The sequence below is a fragment of the Orbicella franksi genome, chromosome 13 (genome assembly GCF_964199315.1).
Source record: "Orbicella franksi chromosome 13, jaOrbFran1.1, whole genome shotgun sequence".
Classification (NCBI taxonomy): domain Eukaryota; kingdom Metazoa; phylum Cnidaria; class Anthozoa; order Scleractinia; family Merulinidae; genus Orbicella; species Orbicella franksi.
The window spans coordinates 21,967,680-21,982,015 of NC_138157.1; the positions used below are offsets into that span (position 1 = coordinate 21,967,680).

A 14,336-nucleotide genomic window follows, 5' to 3' on the forward strand; every position below is an offset into this window, starting at 1 on the left:
CTTCAGACAACGCAGAATTTGGTCATCTCACGTTGTTGTTTTACAGAGGACGGCAAAGAAATGTACCAAGAATTACAACGCACGTGCACAGCCATTATTCTACTCATTAAACCTTTTGTTTAGCGACGTTCCCGTTACCGTTGCCGTCGTGGTTTTCTTAAACTCCCTATTAGCTCTTCGAGTGTTTCTACTGTGTTAGCTATTGTTCAGCTGTGTAATCAGGGCAAGCACCCATAATCCTCATCTAAGCTACACTGTAAGAAGCATCTTATGTCAGACTCAATGTAACATGGCACCCATACTCCTATTTCAAAAATAGACCCAGGCGTTGGTGGGCGTCAAGGATGATACGAGCACAGCGTTTTTGCAGCCTGAATACCTAAGTTATATTATCATGGCTGCAGCAGATTGTCCATATTACGCCAACACAAAGAATGTGTATTATCACGTCATTTTATGTAGCCCAGTGATACGCCTTTTATTTAGAAAGCTTTATGTTCCTTTTAATCAACATCTAAGGCATTTTAATTTCTACATGTAACACGAACCGTTACTTAAAGTTAACGCGAAATTATTCGACTAATTGTACATGTAATAGTTGGGAAAATTGTTGTACTATGTTTTGGAGGAACCTGTTTTTACCAAATATAAAGCTCATAAAACGTTCTCGTGTTCTCACGTTCTCACGTTCTATGCTATGTAGGAAAGGCGGGTGACATTTCTTTATGTTAGGAACAGCCACCTCGTTAATTAGGCCCACACAAACTTTCCAATTTTATTTAAGTCACTACTGTGTTCACACTAAATAAAAGTTTAGTGGAGTACGAAAAACGGCAAATTTAAAGGCAAGTTTGACTACTTAAAGAAACTAGAGCCACAGATGTGTCGGATTGCAAACTACGGCAATGTCAAACGTACCATTTCCAAACACAATAAAATGAAATTCCTACTTGTGCAAGCAAAGTTAGATAACACAGCAATTGGCTAGATAAGACCTAGGCGTTGCTAAGCAAAGGATAACTAATTTACTAACTATAAAGAAGCAATCAAAAACAGGAGTATTCTGGTAAGAAATCTCCGTTGTCACATTCGACTTTCGCAGATAGTGGGGGGTGTGTTGTCTCCTCCTGTATCTGATTGAAGAACATTATCCTATGGAACAAAACAAAATGTTAAAGAACGGATACCTGACTAGGTTTTTTTTTTCTATTAGTGAACTTTTTTTTTTATCATAACTACGTTAACCCGCGTTGACTTTTTTGACCCCACATAAGGTCGCTCTGCTAACAACTGTTTCCCGCTCCTAAGATGAGGAACTCTTCCCCGACACCATCACGTGTCATTGATCACTGTCATCACCTGTCATTGAACATTCACATTAAGTACCATGACATAACGTGTCATTGATTATTGATCACCAACCTCGTTCCCATGCTCTCTCTCCTCTGCTTTCCCTGTCGTTGGAAGAAAGACCCTGGTTGCAACTGGTCACGCGACCACCTATGACAAATTTTTTTCACCGGGGTAGAGCCAACGAATAATCTCTGTCGATCTCAACTGAAGCGACAGAAGGCGATCGTTGGTCATCGCCATATTAATTCACACACGGGCAAATACACCTTTGAAATTCTCCAGTCCTGTTCTAAGCTTCACACAGGTTAAACGAAATATACTTATATATATCCAGCGTATTGAAGTATCACTCTGATTTCAATTCCAGCCGGTCGATTTACTTAGAAGTAAACTGTTTCGCTGTTTCATGTTGCCTGAAGCCCTGAATTAACCTCACGGCACATTCGCTATATAAAACGCTGTTTTATTTAACATTTTGCAAAATATAATTCTTGACTATGCCAAGGAAATTAAACATAAACTTACAAAAACCTGACACAGATGAAATAGATTAGGTGCGAGCTTATGTCAACAAAACTGAAAATCATTTTGAATCGTTATAAATCAAATGCAAGTCAATACTCGGCTAATCGGCCGTGTGACAGAAATGCCTTTTAACATCTAAAATACCGCACAAAGAAGAAAATAAATTACCTCCGAATGCCAAGGTTCAAGAGACTGATACACTTGTTTCACTTCGATTCGGTACGTGACGTTTTACATGTGCCAACCGTCGAAAAGTTTGTGCTCTATTCGGTTGCCAAATTTCTTTGTGAACGAAAGTCTTCTATATTTTGGAGACGGCAGAAATAATGTAGCATTCTTCATCGGAAAAATTCGACTTTGAACCCCGATAAAGCGGGTAGTTTTTAGCTACTGCTCGAGAATTTGAATCCCACAAAACTTGTCACAGCAACAATCAAAACATTCTGCCACCCCTCCCGCCCAACAGATTTTTTACCACCCAGATTTTGGGTGGTCACGTGACCAGCCGCAACCGGGGTCTTTCTATCAATGACAAGGGAGGCAAAGGAGAGAGAGCATGGGAACGAGGTTGATTGATCACGTGCCATTCCCATAGTGTGGACAAACCAAGCCAGCCACGAAATTGTCTATAGTAAAAACAACATGACTTTCTGTATTTATTCATCATAATCGAGATTTACTTACACACTCTGATGAATGTTTAGCCGATGTACGTGCTGAAACAGGTATCTTCCTAATTTTCAAAACAGAAATACTCTCAATTAGAATATTAGAAGTACAGTTGCGCCTTGGAAGGGAAGGAACAAAGAGTATTGGAGAGGTCGGTAAGAAGAGGTCTGAGACATGATATCTTGTAAAAGAGCCAGGATTCACAGTAGTTTGAGTTATTTTGACACTCACTTTCGGTTTCTCACTCGCAAGAACCAAACGACGGAAAGACATACAAGTATCAGAAACAGAGTGATGCCAATAACAATCAAAGTTATTTGCCCAGCCTCTGGAAGTCCACCTGGGAAAGAGAAATAAAAAGGGTGAAACAAATTAGTTTTCCTGAGTTCTGTCGCACAATACAGCGGCTGCAAGAATAAGTGTGTGAGGTGTTGATGACTGCTTATTACAGATCAACAGATGAGAAAGTTTAAGGGACAGCATCCCAGCTGATGTATCAGTCCGGAGCTCGCTGCAAATTTGCTTTACTATCTTGTAAGAGAAAAGGAAAACATCAAAAGTGGTAAAATTAAAGAAGTGTCACCTAAAAAGAAAACCTAATGGCTAAAGATCCAAAATGTCATCCGAATGGCAATTTTGATTTCTTTCCCCTTCAACCATAGTGATATTGCACTTCTTCTCGAAAATATTCAGTCTTTAATTTTGCTTTGTAGAATCTTTTTATTTAATTTATTTGCATATTTGGTTGGCATTTGGTGACATAATTCGTACACAATTTTTGCAGTCGCGAGTTGTTCTGCGGTGTTATTACCATTGATGGACAAGGGCAAGCGTTCTGCTTGGATTTTTAGAATCTTCCAAAGAAACCTAAAATGCTAGTTTTGTATTAAACATCCTGATGCTAAAGTTCAACATAACGTCATTTGCAGTCAAAAGAAATACAACTTACGCCCAGTTCAGACGTCGTGCTTCTGCCGTGCCGAACTAAATTCAGGAATTAAGTTCGACAAAAGCACGGCAGAAGCACGGCGTCTGAATCAAAACTTTTGAATTGAGTTCGGCAAGCAATTAAGTTCGATAAGCTCTGCCGTGCTACACGACTATGGCACGGTAGCGATTCAAACGTCGTGCTTCTGCCGTACTAAACAAAATTCATAAATCATATTAATGTATTTTGCGAGATTGCGTTCCCACGGGGAGTTAGGAGGAGAATTGTTACGAGGCATCGGTATATCCTGAATTTGGTTCGACTCTGTCACGACGTCTGAATCAGAGTTGTTTTCCTGCGGTGCTACAGTCGAACCTAATTGCAATTTAGCTCGGCACGACAGAAGCACGACGTCTGAACTGGGCCTTACCTGTTTGGCCGCCTATTGTACCCGGTTCAGCCATCATTACATAGACATCAACCGAGCAGAAATCAAATTCCACTCCGTCCGTGGCACTAATGTTAATGCGATAAGTAAAACCCGCCTCCAGTTCCATTACGTTGTAGATACTTCCATTGTGTCTTATTCGAAAAACACCGTTTTCTGACGCACAATGCTCAGGAAATTCTTCGTCAACAATACAATAAGTGACGTTGGCATTTGATCCATGATCTGCATCGGTGGTCGAAACACGAAAGATTTCGCTTTCTACTTCGGTTTGCTCTACTGTTTCGGTCTCTGGGCAAACTGTGAATATAGGAGGCGAATCGTTGGTATCCTCCACCGTTACAAGGACGTTTGTGAACGATTCCAAACTCGGAACCCCTTTATCACTTGCCTTGACTTGAAATTTATACTCTACTTGGGGGGCGTTCAGTTTTAGTTTCTTTAAGGTTGAGATGGCTCCAGTTATCTTATTGACAGTGAATATGCTGCTTGCTAGTTCATCTGTATCCCACGGACTTTCGACCAAAGAGTAAGTTACCAGTCCATTGGAGCCTTTGTCTTTATCATGTGCTGTTACACTGATCACTGTATGTCCTATGGGCACATTCTCTAACATCTCGGCTGAATATGAGCTTTTCGTGAAAACTGGATGGTTGTCATTGATGTCCTCGACGTATATAATAACCTCAGCTGAGTTGCTTGACTTCAGTTGACTAGAATTTGAGTCCACAGCATCAATGGTTAAGTTGTACATGGAAATGGTTTCCCAGTCGAGGTGTCCCTGTAAAATGACCACACCTTCATCAGTGACTCCAAAAGTATTGTTGATGTTACCTTTGGAAATGTTGAAAGAAGTGCGTGCGTGTTGCACGGAATCTCGATCAGTGGTGAACAGACACACGATCTGTGTTCCTACTGTAGAGGCTTCAGATATGTTCACCTGAAGATATCTGTCAACAAATTCAGGAGAATTGTCATTGACGTCCGTAATGGCTATGTTGACTAAAGTAACAGCCATTCTTGGTGGATGTCCACTATCATGGGCCTCGACCAAAATCGCGTAGTTTTCAGCAGTTTCATAATCGAGCACGCCATTTGTATAGATTTCCCCGGTTGAAGTGTTAATCCAAAATTTATCGTGATCACGGAGACTTGGAATTGAATAAGATATGTGGCCATTGTCGTAAGAATCTCTGTCGCTAGCTGTGACGCTTCCTACAAAGTACCTATCGGTGTCATTTTCTGGGACGGTAAACGAATAGTTCAACTTTTGAAACACTGGACTGTTGTCGTTGACATCAACAATATTAATTATAACAATGGCTGGAACACGTGATTGGGGTACAGTGGCTCCACTGTTTCCTGCAACAATCGTCAAGTTGTAAAGCTCAACTTTTTCCCTATCGAGTTGTTTCTGTAAAACGACCACGCCTTCAGCAGTGACCTTAAAAGTGTCATTCACATTGCCATTTGCAATTGAATAAGTAATCTCTGAGTGTCGCATGGAATCTGGATCTGTGGTAGACAGACACACTATATTTGTTCCTAAGACAGACGCCTCCGAGATATTGACTGTAAAATTCCGTTGAACAAACTCTGGAGTGTTGTCATTGACATCAGTAGCAGTTATGGTTACCAAAGCTGTTGATATTCTGGATGGATTACCAGTATCGTTAGCCGTTACCAAAATAACATAGTTTTCAACAGTTTCCGCATCAAGCTTGGTAGCAGTAAAGATGTCGCCAGTTGATGAGTTTATAATAAATTTATCGTAGTTACCAACACTTGAAATTGAATAATGGATGTTGGCATTATCGTAAGAATCTTTATCACTGGCGTTAACATTTCCTACAAGATGACCAGTAGTAACATTTTCTGGGACGGAAAACGAAAAACTTGCTTGACGAAATTCGGGGCTGTGATCATTGTAGTCGACAACTTGAATTGAAACGTTTGCGCCTGAACTAAATTTTCCGTCAGAAGCCTGTACATGAAGCTCGTAAAGCTTCTGTATTTCGTAATCCAAAGACTTCAGGAGTACAATAGTGCCATTTTCTGGATCAACAGTGAAAGTGCCATCAACATTACCGCCAGTAATGTTGTAAAAGATACTAGAGTCCTTTCCCGAGTCCTCATCCGTTGCAAACACTTGAATGACAGGTTCGCCAACCAAAGCCGCTTCTGAGATGCGTCTTTGATAAAATTGTGGATTAAAAACAGGAGCAAATTCATTTACGTCCATTACTGTTATCACTAACTTAGTGGTCGTTCGAAACTTTCCATCCGTTGCTTGGACGCATAGAATCACCTCACTTCTGGTTTCGTGATCCAGATTTCCAGTGACAGTGACATTCCCAGATGAAGCATCAACGAAAAAGTTTTCATCACACTCTCTAGACAGTAAAGTGTATGTTATTATAGAGTTGTTTCCGGAGTCTTCATCAGTGGCTTTAGCTTGGAATATAACAGTTCCATTTGCTGCGTTTTCCTCAACAGAGACATCATAAGTTCTGTAATTGGGATTTAAAAAGGAAATTTGAGAGCCTTTGTAGAGTAAAAGAAGACGCTATTTAGCTACCTTGACATGGAGCTGCTAAGTAATTACAGCTTGATAAACTGATACAAAGATGGTGAGCGTTAAATTCTGTACAATTTTCAGACCAAAAACTAAACAAGGAGGAGTTATTAATTTTTTTTTCTTTTTTATTGTTTCCTTCTGAGTAAATCTGTTTTCTAAATTTGTTTTTTTGTGATCATGTCACGTCATGAAATATATGATTTCTTTGACTCTCTTCAAGGGCGTGTTTTCGTCTTAGAACTATAGGGGGCCAGCTATGATGAATAATAATAATAGCAATAATAATAATAATAATAATAATAATAATGATGATGATGATGATAATGATAATGATAATAATAATTAATAACAATTAAAATATTTCAACAGGGAGCCCAATTCACTATAAAGTGCTCTTCAATAGGGCCCTGCATAAATAAATATTAAAAGTTAAAATAAAAGTAAATTAAAAGTTTAAAAGCTAAAAGTTAAAATACGTATGTACATCGAAGGATAAAAACATTATAACTTATTACAGTTCTAGCTTAAGCTTTGCTTTGCAATAACATAGTGAGGAGGTGTCACGTATCTCCTGAGATAAAACGTTCCTGTCAGTGATACTATGATAAAAGACACGTTGCTTCTCCCAGTTTGTTCTAACTCGTGGTAGATGGAGGTCATTTTAATTTTGTGGCGCGTGTTGTAATTATGAACTAGGCTGTTCGCTGTAAGATGACAACACCTTGCGCTCAGCCGTGCTGGATATTTTTACAGTAAGTAACAGTATTCAGATTTTGACGAGCGTGGGACTGCAAAGAAAAGCAAGTTAGGACATCCGGCAAGTGTGCGGAAAGTCATGGGTTCAAGACCGTTGGGTGACATTTCTCTGTACCATGCTCGTTAATTGTAGACAGTGAAAACAATATTAAGAGCTCTCAGAATGTTTGGGCAATTCTACAGGAAGCACAGTTTTGTAGTTTCTGTAATGCAATTAGTTACTCGAGCAAGAGAGCAGTAAGAATTTACCCGAGTAAAAGTCTTTATTTGAACGATCGAGAGTTGAGAGAGATTGAGAGCTGCTCAAAACAAGGGACAAGTTTACTACATACGTGTGATCGGTATGGTCTTATCTTACCTGCTGGTGAATGTCGGTGGATTGTCATTGACATCAGATATGATAATTGTTACGTTCACTGTTGTTGTTTTCTTGGTGTCCTGATTGATGGCAACGAGTGTCAGAAGATACGAATTTATTGTCTCGTAATCCAATGGGATTCGATTCCTCAAGGTGAAGTTGTCTTTTGACACTGCACGGGAAAGTACAAACGTTTCATTCGTGTCACCTGCAAAATAAAAACATACAACTAAGAGAAAAGTGAAGAAAGTACTGTAAAATTCTGATAAACTTTGCTTATCATGTGTTCAAAAGGTATTTTTGATGGGCACATTTTTGAGAGGGTTCATTTTTAGAGTGGCTTATTGTAGGATGGAATTCTGCGTTTCAAAAATGTTTCAAAAATTTCAGTGGAATGTTGGAATGTAGTGCATGATGAAGCTCTCTTCTCAAACTCGTTAATAATTCATCAAAGGATGTCATGACCGTGATGGTGTTTGGATATCTGATCAAATTAGCATAGATTTTTACGATTTCATTTCTCCGCTTTCTCGTTACTTTTATCAAACACTCAAGACAGTAGTTCGTAAAGTGTGATCGTCCGGGTTAGGGTAGTTCTGAAAAGAACTGTTGTTGGTGACTGACGTTTCGACAACCTGAGTGGAAATCATCTTCAGAGTCAAGTGAATAGTGTTTGTCAGTCGTTGATGTTATAAGTCTGGTCCGTTGAACTTGATTGGTCAGTTTAGTCATGATGGTATTGGCTGAAAGACTCGTGTAAAGTTTGTCATCAGTCATTGGTCGGTTTCGATCCGTCTATTGTTAGTCAAATTGGTCGGTTTTTGGTCCGTCTATTGTTAGTCAAATTAAGTCGGTCTGTTAGAAGTCCGTTTGTCGGTTTCGTTTCCGTCATGTGTAAGTCGTTTGTAAGGCGCCGGTAGTTGTTGACATCTGTTAAGTGGCGTTTGTTCTAGGTTAGTGTACCAGCTTTCCAGAGTCAGTCGTTGAAAATAGTTTGTACTGTAGGTTAAGCACTGAGCAGAGTCCTAGTCAATGTTGTGGTTTGTCAGTTGATGATGTACAGCAGTGTGATTGTTGGCATCACCATTTCTCGTGGCTCGTTTGTGTTCAGTCAGTCTCGTGTTAAGGTTTCTGCCAGTCTCACCAATGTAGGAAGCCTGGCAGTCGGAGCATTTGATCTTGTAAACTGCTCCCTGTCTGTTGTTAGGTTCGTCTCTGTCTTTCACGTTGATCAGTAAGTGTCGTAACGTAGTTGTAGGTTTGTAACACGGATGTTCTAGGGCTGTAGGATCCATGAGATGGTCTCAGAAGTGCCCTTAATGTAAGGTATAGTCACTTTAGTAACAGGTGTTGGGTTCCTGTTCGTTGCGTCAGCTTCAGTAGGTCGGTAAATGTTTCGTCTAATAAAGTCAGAGTTGTAGTTGTTTTTGTGAAAAACACGTTCAAGGTATCTGTTTTTCACACGAGGCGTAAGCTGTCCGGTGTGTCACAAACTAGTTACGCTCGTCTCATCAAAGTCTTTCTAGTCGTGGATGTGTGTGAAGTCGGGTTGTCGGATGATTCGTCAAGTAATCTGTCGATATGCGTCGGTTTTCTGTACACTGTCGTTCGCAGTTCGTTGTTGTCGCGGCTTACCAAACAGTCGAGAAAGGAAGTTTTCCATTTTCTTCGATCTCTTAAGTAAACTGGATGTCGGCGTTCTGTTCGTTTAGGTGGTCGTGAAAATCGTCAATTTCGTCTTTGTGAACGGCGGTAAAGGTGTATTCGACGTAGCGTAACCAAAGCGGTATCGTTTGTCGGCAAGTTGCAAGGGCGCGTTCCTCCACGTGTTGCATCACAATTTCTGCGACAACAACAGAAACAAGCGACCCCATGGCTGTTCCACGGACCAGACTTATAACATCAACGACTGACAAACACTATTGACTTGACTCTGAAGATTACTTCCGCTCAGGTTGTCGAAACGTCAGTCACCAACAACAGTTCTTTTCAGAACTACCCTCACCCGGACGATCACACTATATGAACTACTGATACTCCCGGGTTCAAACCATTTACTCAAGACAGTGTTGGACCTATTTCCAAACCCCTCGAAGTTCATCAAAAATACTCCGCAATGCGTCGTTTTCTCAACTCCCTTGTCAGTGTTTGGAAATGTGGTCGAACACGGTCTATCGTGTTTGGTATACCGTAAATCCTCGAATTAGCGCACGGGGCGCTTATTTCAAATTTAGAAGACGCGGGGCGCTTATTAGAGGGAGGCGCTTAATCGACGGGGGGGGGGCTCTTATTTAATTATTCCCAAATTGTCAGATATGATCGGTTTCTTTGTTATATTTGTCAGTCCCTCAGATGTCTGGAAAGGATCCTGTCTCTCTTGAAGAACTACGTAATATAACCCCTTAAGCCGGTCTAGGCCTGCTGCACAAGGTTGGTTGGACTTTAGGCAATGAATGAGCAGATCTTCACTACCATCCGTTGCGACGGTTTATGTGCAGTGTTTGAATAAGACGATTATCACATGCTTGTGATTGAACACGACCAAAACTATCCTTCCTTTGTTGTCTCAGCACTCTTCCAAAACATAGGGGGAGAGGAGGGGCCGCTTATTCGAGGGAAGACGCTTATTTTGAATTTTGGCCGATAGGAGAGGCGCTTGTTCGAAGGGGGCGTTTATTTGAGAGAGGCGCTAATTGGAGGATTTACGGTATTACTTAACATAACGATGTGAAGCCTAAACACAAGTTCCATGGGGTTCAATGATCAGCAGAGGTATCTGTGACATCATACTCTGGCGACATCAGATACAAAGCAAGGTCTACATTAAGGGACAGTTATATCTATCTTTAAATCTAAACATATTCTCGTATGCTTATTATAAGAGTTTTACGGCAAGACTGTCAGAACATCCAAATGGATATGTTTAGTCGCCACTCACAACCATGTCAGTACTTCCTTAGACTAAGATTAACTGAAAATATTAAATGTCTGGCATGCTTTGATACTCCTCAGTTTCCTACTTTCGTATGTTACCCATGCAACATTGTCTACTACCGAGGATTTATGTACGTTTAGGATGGTTTTACAAACCTTTGATAATGTCAAGAGAAATGTTAGCAGGTCTACGTTGCTTATCCAAAGCACTTAACGCAAGTTCCAATGAAGCATTGCTGTTTTCAAGGACCGTAAACACTTTGCTCTTAAACTGAGGACTGGTGTCTACACAAAACAAATGCACAACCTTTCATGATTTGCTTCATAAATTTTATAACAACATTTCTGTCAATAATAACTGAAATACTGAATCAACACTAACCAGTAGAGAAGTCAAAAATGGCCGTAGACGACAACGATTACACGTCTGCCGTCCGTCGTCTACAGCCGTATGCGCACTTCGGTGAAAATATTTGTATGTGCAAAAACATTTTTCCTTGAGATTGATGTAAGGATTACAGGAAATAAAGGCAGCAAAATCAGGGAGAACTTTTGCGGTTGCCGTCAGTTGAGTGAACCAAACTCTTGAAATCTCTATTAACGTTAGTTTCCGTGCATGGAGTTGGCAATGCATGATGGCCGGAAAAATTGCATCACACAACTGCAAACATTCGATGACTACATAATGCATTACCAAAGATTTAATTAAACATTATAGCAATAGCAAATATTCAAAGATCTATTTGTAACTCATGCCAGATCAATAAAAATGTTGCAAATGCATTAATATTTACCAAATACGTCAAGCTCAGCGGCTTGCGAGAAGACCTTGATGCTGTCATATTCCGCTAGACACACATACCGACCTGCGTCGGATACTTGAACATTTTGGAGAGACAGATCCTGAGAGGAAGTGATGTTCTTTAGAAAAAAAAAATGCAACAACCAAATGAATTTCATGAGTTCTTGAATACTAATTCATAGTAATTGGCTAGTCTAAAAGTATGAAGTTGAAAATTATGAAGTGCAACCGATCGAGTAGCCTACGTGTAGCCTTACCCACCTCCCGGCTACACGTAGGCTACAATTCGTGCCAATCTCGTTCCCAGAGCCCACGTGTCCTTTGGTTGGCGCTGACCAAAAGACACGTGGGCTCTGGGAACGAGATTGAATTCCTGCCAGCTTTTCGTAGACGTTCCCTTCCTCCCGTTTTTCCTCGGAGGGTGAGTACGGCTACACGTAGGCTACCGATCGCGGTAGTCTTTAAGGGGCTTTCGCTGCTCTATTTGCATTTGTTTTTGTTTTGTATTACGTTACAGAGTTGCCTAAAACATTCTCGTGCCACTTTATCATTCAATCCCAATAAACCCAATCGTGACTCGCTCGCATGCGTTTTCCCGCGTTTTGCAGTGTCTGCATGTATTCGCTTCGAGTTTTGATTGGTTCACCCGATTGTTCAGTGAGTTTGCCCTCTGTGATTGGCCAAATTGAAAACCGCTCTAAAACACCACGAGAGGACTCGGTCACAACCTCAGAGTTCAGTGTGAAAGACAGTATACTGTCTTCGGTGTGAACATGGTATAGTCACTGCACGCTGTGGTGCCTAACCGACATCTCACTACGCGAATCCAAGGGCACCATTCCACTGACAAAAATTCCAACATTTTTTAAAACCCGGAATACTATCGAGCTTTATGTTGTGACAAGAGACCAGTCTCTTGGATGTGATAATTGTTTTTTTATCATTATTCTAGACACCGCGTCTCTCAACCTCTCCCCTCCCATTCCAGCTCAAAATCAAGGAGGCGCTTCATATTCACGGGTTCTGTTACCACTGAAGATTGACAAGTTACATTCGAAACATGTTTACAACAAAAATATCATGACCATCTTGAAATTATTTCCTGCCTGTTGGTTAAACGGCAATTTGATAACCTTGAACTGAGTTACCTGATCGTTCTTTAACCAACTGTACGCCACGTTTCCTTCAGCGACCGCATCACATGACCAAGAAACGCTTAATCCCAGATCCTCGCCCAGGCTCACGGACGGAGGTGGATGACGAACAACACGAGGACCATTGTCAAAGTGAGTGATGTTCGGGGCCACCGTTCTGTAGTATTTTGCTTCCTCTAAAACAAGCGAGAGTGTGATAGTTAAAACCAGTGAGTAGAGAGAGTTCAATTTCACTGAAAGAGTAGAAGAAAGCAAACCTTACTTCTTGCATTTATTCCACTGCTTTCACTGTTTTCTCGCAAATAGGCCATTTTGCAGTTGTGTGCTCAGTGACCTGGCCTATGAATGCAAGCGACTTTGCTATGATACAAAAGTCTCTGCTTTTCTCATTTAAATGCAAACTAGTTTGCATCAGACCAACAAATTTACACACAAAAGTAGTGAGGTATGTATCAAAACAAGGTCACCTCCGGCCTCGCTGCCATTCAAATGCCACGTCACTGACCAGACAACTGTAAAATGGTTTATTACACATTCAGCATTTGTTATTACAGTTTGACCAAAAAGTTAGGAAACTTAAAGATAATACAATTTACACAAAAAAGATAACCGTCGACAGCTTCTTGCAGCATCTGAACGAACAGTAGCTTTCCATCTGCTTCACCATTCAGACTGAGAATAACGACAAACTCGCCTCCCTTGACACGCAGTTTCAAGAGACCCGGACGACCACCTCACCACCACTGTACACAGAAAGCCTATGCGCATTGACCTATACTTAGCGTATTATTCAAAACACCCGTAATCAGTAACACCCGTCATTGTGAAGTGCAACAACGAGCGCGTTAAACGCCCGTAACAAAATCCGTTTTTATCGAGAAAGAAAAAATGACAGAAAGAACGAAAGAAAAAGAATGGATAGGCAAAGCTTTCGACGCAAGAGCCCATAAAAATTCCATTTTGCGGATTAGAAATGTCACTACACACAATATTATAGTTCACGTTTTTAGCCCGTTTGCTTAGAAACTTAGAAATAAATAGACAAATCGAGCTGTATCTGATGCTCCTACACTGAGTGAAGTACGGTATAAAAATTATGACCAAGCCTGTCTTTACCTAAATGCAAAACAACATTGTCTTACTTACCTAGCAGAACTAAACTAAACGTACTTCCGTTGACTACGTCAAACGTACCCACACCAGTGCTTCTAATCATCAGAGACAAAGTTTGCCATTGCTCCAGATAAGCAGTTGCAGATAGACTGAGAACAACCGACAAACCATCCATGACACCTTTTGTAGCTGTCAGATCGTTGGTGTTCAATGTATCCCCGTTTACCGATAACAGAAGTTCCACCAACCTGAAATCAGAAATTAGATAACTAGTCCTTTTTTTTTCTCTACATTGACTGTTGTAAGGCCTTACCGGGCTCCATGAAGAATGTAAGAGACTGCCTGCCTACTGCAATTATGACTGTTTTGAAAATAAATAGACGGGTTTAAGTTCCTCTAGCAAGTCTTCAAAACGAACCGCCAAAGGCTGAAAGAGGCTAAAATGTTGCATATTCTTAAGAGAAATAGACGTTAAAGTACAGCAAGGTCATTTAGTAAGGTTTGAAGATACTCCCTCAGTGTATTGCGTAACGTAACAATACATGCCACGATGAAGTTAGCAGTTTGGTAATATATTACTAGCCTTCTACCCAACATGCTTTTGGTTTGTCACGCTTTAGGAATGCGTGCGTAGGAGGCTGATACGCACGTACATCACAGCTGTTACAGATTTGTTAAAATGGTGTAACGGTAATTAGTATCACCCAACTAGTGGACT

General features: G+C 40.7%; 1 protein-coding gene across 3 annotated transcripts in view; it reads right to left on the reverse strand.

The window, feature by feature from the left end:
• Positions 1 to 496: 496 nt before the first annotated feature.
• Positions 497 to 14,336, reverse strand: part of LOC145465851 (uncharacterized) — a 51,605-nt gene continuing 37,765 nt past the window's right edge. For all 3 annotated transcript variants that reach the window (XM_081449606.1, XM_081449605.1, XM_081449607.1), the window contains exons 5-13: positions 13,652 to 13,866; positions 12,500 to 12,681; positions 11,344 to 11,470; positions 10,706 to 10,834; positions 7,616 to 7,823; positions 3,906 to 6,433; positions 2,779 to 2,887; positions 2,563 to 2,611; positions 497 to 1,152 (exon numbers count right to left, since the gene is read on the reverse strand). In XM_081449606.1, coding sequence (XP_081305732.1) covers positions 1,084 to 1,152; positions 2,563 to 2,611; positions 2,779 to 2,887; positions 3,906 to 6,433; positions 7,616 to 7,823; positions 10,706 to 10,834; positions 11,344 to 11,470; positions 12,500 to 12,681; positions 13,652 to 13,866 — 3,616 coding nt within the window. In that variant the 3' untranslated portion in view covers positions 497 to 1,083. The remainder of the gene's footprint in view (positions 1,153 to 2,562; positions 2,612 to 2,778; positions 2,888 to 3,905; positions 6,434 to 7,615; positions 7,824 to 10,705; positions 10,835 to 11,343; positions 11,471 to 12,499; positions 12,682 to 13,651; positions 13,867 to 14,336) is intronic.